Below are 8,740 nucleotides of genomic sequence, written 5' to 3'. Positions count from 1 at the left end.
CTTATATTAAAAATTATTTTATAGTTTTTAGTTTGATGTGCTTGAAAAGCGTGTTTTTTAGTTTTTTTAAACTATTTTCTCTAGAAAGCTGTGTAGTGTCTTTTGTGTCCCATTAAAAAAAATATCTAGTTCTGATATATTTGACAGTTCAACTATTTGTTAACCATAATTACATTACATAAATACTAGCTGCGCCCCGCAGTTTCACCCGCGTAAGTCCGTGTCCCCTAGGAATATCGGGATAAAAAGTCTATATGTTATTCCAGTTGTCCAGTTGTCTACGTACCAAATTTCATTACAATAAATTCAGCAGTTTTTGCGTGAAAGAGCATCAAACACACACACATCCTTACAAACTTTCGCATTTGTAATATTAGTAGGAAGTAGGATGTTACATTGCAAAATTTAAAACCGTTACCTATCATCCGCTAAATTGCAAAGATAATTATTCTGTATCATTATAAGATGGTTTCATTTCGCCTTAATATTGCTTTTCATTTTTCTGGATAATCTATTAATAGAGCAAACAAATAATATGTAATATAGGGATGCTATAGAAACGAACAATTATCTAATAATTTAAACAATATATTTATTAGGCCGCCCCATACAGATTGTGGCAAAAAATTAATGATACAATTTACTTGAAATGTAACTAGTTGTCCGCTCGGCTACGCCCGTAGTTTAGCTTATGACAAGGGGTCATGTGAAATCGGTCCAGTAGTTTCTGAGATTAGCGTATTTGTTTTAAATAAACAAAATATTACGGTACTCTGGGTAAATGTATTTAATTTTATATCCCGTCATTTAATAATTATATTACGCATACCTACGGAATATATATATGAAATTACCCAACTATGCCAACCCTAAAAGCATACATTTTCGACACAAGGAAAGCCGCCGCAGATCGATTGAATGCCAATTTCGTAACACGACAATACGCCTTATTACCAACTGATACAGGCCATTTTCCGAAACACGCGGGTGTCGCGAAAATTTTCGGTAATTTCCTAAATTTCCTGTTCATAAAACGGATAAACACCGTTATGGGATATGGGATGAAATATTTGCGTGCGAAAGTGTTTTTTCTTGCGGCTTTTTGTTTCTGAATTTGTTGGGAAAATTCAATAGAAGTGCTTCTATCGAAACTTCCATTACTGTAGATTTATGGCTAGTTTTCTTGTTTTCTTTTACGTCGTTACTGGTTGTTGTTACATATGTATTAATGGGTTTAGTGAGAGTATTAGGTCACTGTAATACGACTGAACTAATTTATCAATTTTAGAATAGATTCATTAGATTTGATAATTTAATTAAGCGGGATGTTTTGTTGCGAAAATTTAACAAAAAACCAGGAAAAGTAAATGAAAATTTGATAACGACTCGCTGTATTGAGACATTATCTTGAATAACGTTTTTTGTTTAGAAAATAACATAATTCTGAAATGTAATAATACGAATTCTAATTTACGCAAACAATGAAAAATCATGTAGGGTATTGGGAAATAATAACATTGTTCATAAAATCATGCCAATATTTTTCCACCAACATTATTAAAATAGCTCTCATATTGGCTATAAACTTTACATGCATGGAAATAAATTCGAATTATGTTTATCTTTCTTTCACTTTACTTCTGATCGCGGTGAATATGTAATTTCTATTGAAATTTATACATGAGATATTTTATTTTATCTACTTTATTGCATTAAATATTCTAATCTATATGAAGAATCATAATGAATAGCAGTGCATCGTCATTGTCTTATTCCCGCTAAAACAGTGCATATAATTTTTAATTTCCCGCTAAATAATTTCCAATAAGACCTATTTACATAAGAACTAATTACATAACAGTCAATATATCGATTGTAAATACGACTAGGTAAATCTGAGATGGGAATCACCGTATTGCAATGATCAAATATAAATACAGGTTTCTGCAGTTTGCGCGCAGTTTAGACAGTTAACTAGAAAGAAAAAACATGAAGTTAGAAAAGTGTTTAACTAGTGATAATTTAAATAAAAAGTTATTGAATATTCGGTATGCGGTGCGCGGGCCCATCGTGGACAGGGCTCAGCAGATAGAACGGGAATTGGAGAAGGTTTGTATGATATACCAACTTCTTTTTGAATTGTTTTCCTAGGTAAATGAGGTCCATTTTCAAATTTTTATTTAAGCGTAAGGATAGTGGGAATCAGTATATAATATTTTTATTAGATTCATAATAGGATATGTACCGTTGTATGATAGGAATTTCCTTATGTTTTGAAGAATTGTGAATGAGATACACATTATAATTTCCTAGTATAAAGAAGTAGCTTCCCGCCATCTTTCTTTCTGTCTGTCCTTATATGTATAACAGAAACAGACAGATTGGATAATTTAATTCAATGGTTTTTTTTATTTTAATAGATAGACGGTTCTCGACGGTTTCATTAAAAAAAAAACACCATAAATTAATATTTGAGTCTGAACATATTCGTCAGCAAGTATTAAACGATCTATAATAATAAAGATAAAAGAAAACTACTTAATTATTGATAAAAAGATTAAACACGCGTTATATTGACCAATAAATAACCTCTAAGAATGATAGCCAGCGGGCCCTATGGAGACAGAGGGTCGAGATTGAGCGTACAGCGTGTCCTCTCGGAGGTCTACTGCTATAAATTTATTGTCTTTATTTCCTTTGAATTATACTGTAAGGTGCTTTTAGTTCGGTCCCGAGTATTGTTTATCAAAGAAACAAATTATTTATGTATGCTTACGTTTCGGGTCGGAATTAAATTCAGTCGTAAGGTAGTGTAGGTATTATTTCAGTATACGCTACAGTCAAAGCTTTATGCCGATCAAAATAAGTCTTTAGTGAAAAAGTTTTTTGACTAATTTAAGGCGCGCCCGTGGTACATACGGGTAATCGGTGTGTCTTATTTCAGGAATCAATTTCAAAACCAAAGTCGGATGTAATAAGTATGTCACATAAGCATATCTATCATTATTTTATATGATAATTTTTATTTTATTCTAGGTACAAATCGTATATATTCAAAATTTCAAGTTTATAGATAACAAAACCAGTTAAAGAACCATACTAAAGTAGAAAGCTGTTCCATCGCCCATAACCAACTTCTCGCAAACAATCCAGAAATTGTAAGAATATGTACCTTTTACGATTAAGATTCATTCTATATACAGCTATGTATGTAGAGTGTACACGCGTCACGGGCGGAACAATAAAAGCAGACATTCGGGAGACAGGCGCGACGGGCTCGTCTCGCAAGATTTATCTGCGTGTTTGCGCCGCCAGCGATACGTTATCACAATACATTGCGGCCTTTTGTTCAAAACTCCGCTTTATTTAATCCATATCGCTCTCTTACGTACGCGTTTACGTTGTTTGCGAATATTATGCAGTACTTTTCGGAATGTTTCGCTTATTGTTTAGTTCGTTTTGATATGCTCATGATTTTAATTTTAATATTACAGTTCATAATTTATACTTTCTATAGTTATCTTGATGAAACTGCATTTTGGATGTTTAGATTCTTAAACTATTACCGACGATGGTGTTCCGAATGCAGTCGTAAATTTAATAAGTAAATAAAAGTGCAGCGAGTGAATTTTTATTTTAATACACATCTAGAAAAATATTTAACACCTTAAATAGGTAGGATTTCAATGACTCAAGTTAATGTATATATTTTTCTATAGGTCTTGTCTGATGTTTAGCTTGATTGACCAGTTTGTGACTAGATGGCGCCATATGCATGATTTAACGTCAAGAGCAACTTAGTTTAGAATACATACTTTAAACATATGAATATAAATTAATAATGAATACGTAGATGTATTAATATTTTTTTTGTTTAATTGTTAAATTAAGCAATTTAGAAGTTTTTATTTTTCATGAACGCCCCATATAAATTGTAACAGCTATAACGTTATGAAATATCAAGTATACATAGAAAAATGTGTTACATTTTAACTTAATAGTGGATATATATATTTTTTTTATGTCACAGTCGGCAATGGAGCTGGTGGGACGCCTGATGGTAAGCGCTACCACCGCCCATGTACATTTGTAGAGGCGCAAAGTCGATTACAGACCTTACGCCTCTACAAATGGATTGCCGACTTTAAATTGGGAAGGAATGAAGAAGGATTGGCGAAAGAAATAAAGGAAAGGACTGGGAAGGGGAAGGAAAAGGATATGGCTTCCCCACTCACCGAACGAAACACAGCAGAATGCTATTTCACGTCGGTCTTCTGTGGGGGTGTGGTACTTCCCCGGTGCGAGCTGGCCCAATTCGTGCCGAAGCGTGCTCGACTACCACATACAAGGATAAATTTGTATGGAGTTACATAAGATCGTTTCGTGAAGTAGTTAAATATTATGGCGTCTGAAATAGCCCTGGTGCTGGTGGTTTGTTAAAAGATAGGCACATATTCATACATAATTTTTTATTACATATTTGTATTTCAATATAACAGTCCTCAGGTTATATATATATATATATATATATATATATATATATATATATATATATATATATATATATATATATATATATATATATATATATATATATATATATGTATATATAACCTGATATATATATATATATATATATATATACATATAACATATTTTTTTGTTGATCTGCCTTGATATATTATAGATTGTTATATTAATTGAGCTGCAAATGATGTTATTAATATTGACTACACTGTTTACTTTTATTCGATTTTAGAAAAATAAGTTATTGTTATGAGGACGGAGGGATGAATTACGGCTCACAGACTCCAAAACTTGACGAAAAATATTACATAGGTTCTCTAAAATAATAACATGTAGTACTTCAAATTGGTTAAAATAAAGTAAACTATATGTATTGGTACGTTACGTGTCGTGCACAGTGGCAGCTGGCGTGCACCAGCAGTGCAGCCGCCGCCAGCGGCAGATGCCAGCTATTGTGATCGCTAGTGGCCCATTTCTTTCGGTTACCTTTGACCGAAAACATCAATTTCGAATGGAGCGTTGGAAAATGCAATGGACCTCGTTTTACCTCCATATTGTGTGGACGAAACTTTTTTGTTTGCCGACTAACCGACTGTTTCGGAAGCTATCTAGCCAATGACTTGTTTGATGTAAAAATTGTTAACGTTTTTTTCTGTATTAAAATTGCAGTTCCGCTTTTATATTGAAATATATTGGTACGGCTTAAACATAATATGTCATTATATATTTATCCTATTTATTAAAATGGTAAGAAATATGTCAGGAAATTTATTATAGCTGTATAATATACATTTGATTAACAAAAGCTTAGACATATGTTAAAAAATTACACAACATTACGACACATAACGGCATTATATTGTAAATAAACGTTGAATTTATAAAAGCTTACGACATCCGCAAATAATCACATAATATTTGCAAAAGATAAATGGTAATTGCATTCAGGCAAATACAGAAAAACACGATGTAATTCGAACCGAACCGACAAAAGAAGAGTCAGCACAACCGAAGCCTTTTGTTGACAATTTTATTTCACTCTACAAAAACCCTGATTGTCCTCTAGGCAATATATTACCGAGTTGGCGGGAACCCATCGCATAGGTCAGTTCCTACATCCTACATATCCTAAGGCTGGCTGTATACGAAGCAGGATTTCATACAAATATTAAAAAAATATATAATTGGTTATAACAGACGAAATTCGACCTTCTCGGAACAAATCTTCTGCGGTTTATTTACCTATATTACGTAAATAAGACTGATAAAAACGCTTTTAAAATATCATCGCAATTGATAGAGGTACACGAATATACGTTGGTACAAGGAGGCGCATGTGTGGATGCTTTTAATCAAATATTTTTGTTACATTGAGTTTAAACGCCTCATGCTGCAACGTATAAAGACATATGTTGCCTTATCCTCGACTTGTTCTGAACTTTTATAAACCTTTAAATTAATGTTTAGGAACAATATTCTTAAAAATATTTGTATATTGTATTTTATGAATAATGCTTCTTGATTTAATAACAATTTATACGCAACACCACGCACCACAGGCTGTCTCATTAAAACCTCTCGGTATTGGGTATAATCCGATATTCCGGCTGGTCGGAGCGCGCGCAAGACGCTCCAGCGATCGCGCTCAAATTCTATTATCATGACAAATAGTATAAATCATAATGCTTCGGAATAATTCCAGGAATTTCATTTCTTGAGTTCCGCGACTCCTATTTTTGGATTAATTAGTGCTCACTCTCAAACTTTAACATTTAAAAATTAAAGAATTAGGTATATAATAGAGTACTCGACACTTATGTACCAAATTCTTTAATATACAAAATTCTCGTGAAAATGTTTATTGGAACTTTTTTTTTTATGTTACAGTCGGCAATGGAGCTGGTGGGACGCCTGATGGTAAGCGCTACCACCGCCCATGAACATTTGGAGTGGCATAAGGTCCATTGCAGACCTTACGCCTCTACAAATGGATTGCCGACTTTTTGGGAAGGGATTAAGAAAGGATTGGCGATAGGAATAAAGGAAAGGACTGGGAAGGGTAAGGAAAGGGATATGGGCCTCCGGCTCCCCCACTCACCGAACGAAACACAGCAGAATGCTATTTCACGCCGGTCTTCTGTGGGGGTGTGGTACTTCCCCGGTGCGAGCTGGCCCAATTCGTGCCGAAGCGTGCTCGACTACCACGTACAAAACTTCTGTAACATATAGTATTTTTAGACATTGTGGGAGACATTGATAATAAAGCGTTAATAGAGTGCTCTACAAACACGTTCATGTAAACACCGCCTTACCGTGTGCAATCGATTTAAATACATCTCAAGAACGAGGCTTCAGCAGGTTCCCAAGAACGCGCTTGGCCCGCGGCCAGCGGCTCGACCGGGATAATCGATCCTAACTTCATTATATAAGACTCCACTCATTAGTCCAGTCTCTGACCGACGATTTATCGCAGACGCCTTTATCTTGCGTTAGTGATTTTTACTACTTGGCTTTATTGAAACGGATCACCAGTTTTACAATTTTATAGGTTTTATTTTAAGGAGTTTGTAGGCGATAACTAGAAATAGAACCGAATTCGCTCACTCAGTTAAACATTTCAGTGGATGTATGACTATTACATAGCATAATTTCTAATCTCGATATATACATTATTAATCTACTCTATAAATAACTGTAACTCTAAAATATGTTATTGGGTGCACATAATTATATTATTATAAGTCATTTTGTGAAATATGATTAAATTATTGTTTTCGTATTTTGTGTTTATGTTGTTTTTGTTGGTACTTAGAATATGCATGATTTATTATCATCAGCTCCTTCATATAAAATATATATTTGTTAATTTTTAAACGTACATTGTGATAAGCTGTTAATTTTATGATATTCATTATATTTCACTTTTTATTATATTCATTATTTTTATGTATGTAGCTATTTACATCTATTTGTGTATGTATATATGTATGATAATATAATATATATTTAAACTGTATTGAAGTTTATATAAGAAATTTTATTTATTTATTTTTTTTCGTATATAGTAGTATATATATTTATATTTATGCTCTTCCCTACTCCTATCCTCTATTTTAACTTCTCTTAGTACAACCGGTTGTCTGGAAGAAATCGCTATTTAGCGATAAGACCGCCACTTGTGATAATGTTCCCTAGGTTAAGTCTCAATTTGTAATTATTCCAAAACAATAAAGCATAAATAAATAAATAAATAAATAAATATTTACTTTGTTACAAGTGAACATTGTAATATTTACAATATAAATAAGATAACATTTTATGGACGATGTTTATGACTAGTATGATTTATTTATGATTTAATTCGATCTCCAGGTTGTACTCTGCTTAATCAATGAGATATAAAATTTAAAGAAGGTACATCACATAATTTTAGAGGTTAATTTTAAAGATGAAATAGCAATGTGTAACACGTGTATGGTTTTACATGCTTTAAAACATTTTGCTAAGAGTTAAATTATGAGAAAAACAAACGTAACGGTTCCAAATAGTCGAATACATTTTTGTTACGTCAAAAAAAAATCTTGTCTTATTGCATGATAACGTTTATTTAATAATATACAATTCATCGCGTGATTGATTAATAGAACAACATAAAATGGTATAATGTACGCAGTGACCCGGCTAATGTAATAACGTGATTTTTATATTTATCCGGCGACTCCGACCCATTTATCGTTGTTGGACCCAAAATTATGCCCTTTACGACTTTGTAATCCCTTATTACCTTTTATAGCCGACGCCGATCTTTACTGCCGCCGTAATGACTGCAAATACAAATGGTCGATAGATTTTTTAATGGATTCTGTCCGAAACGTAATAAACATTTGAGTAAGATTTGTTTTCCGCGAAACACTTGGGAGTAAATTGTTACAAATAATTATTTTCACAAAACAATTTCCATATTTTAGTAACATTCGACTTAACTCCAAGAATATAAAGGATATGAACAATGGTAGCGTATCATCCAGGCGAATTGTTAATAAATAGCAAACTTAAGTAAATAAAACTCAATATGAAATAGTTTTTTTTTGTTAGAAATGGCTTCGTAAACATGCATGTGATAGATTTTCCAGTGAGCATTTCTATCAGGCGTAGCCCGCGGCGCTGCGTCGAATGGCACCTGCCGTCTGCTCTTTTTGACTGACAGACATAT

The 8,740-nt window shown here is 33.0% G+C and overlaps 1 protein-coding gene across 1 annotated transcript in view; it reads left to right on the top strand.

Moving 5' to 3' along the window:
• Positions 1–1,963: 1,963 nt before the first annotated feature.
• Positions 1,964–8,740, top strand: part of LOC119840729 (alanine aminotransferase 1-like) — a 21,568-nt gene continuing 14,791 nt past the window's right edge. Inside the window, exon 1 of the mRNA XM_038367447.1 lies at positions 1,964–2,109. Coding sequence (XP_038223375.1) covers positions 1,990–2,109 — 120 coding nt within the window. The 5' untranslated portion in view covers positions 1,964–1,989. The remainder of the gene's footprint in view (positions 2,110–8,740) is intronic.

This window comes from Zerene cesonia, chromosome 7, assembly GCF_012273895.1.
Source record: "Zerene cesonia ecotype Mississippi chromosome 7, Zerene_cesonia_1.1, whole genome shotgun sequence".
NCBI lineage: Eukaryota > Metazoa > Arthropoda > Insecta > Lepidoptera > Pieridae > Zerene > Zerene cesonia.
Note: the sequence above shows the minus strand (reverse complement) of the source record. Positions and strands in the feature narration are given on the sequence as shown.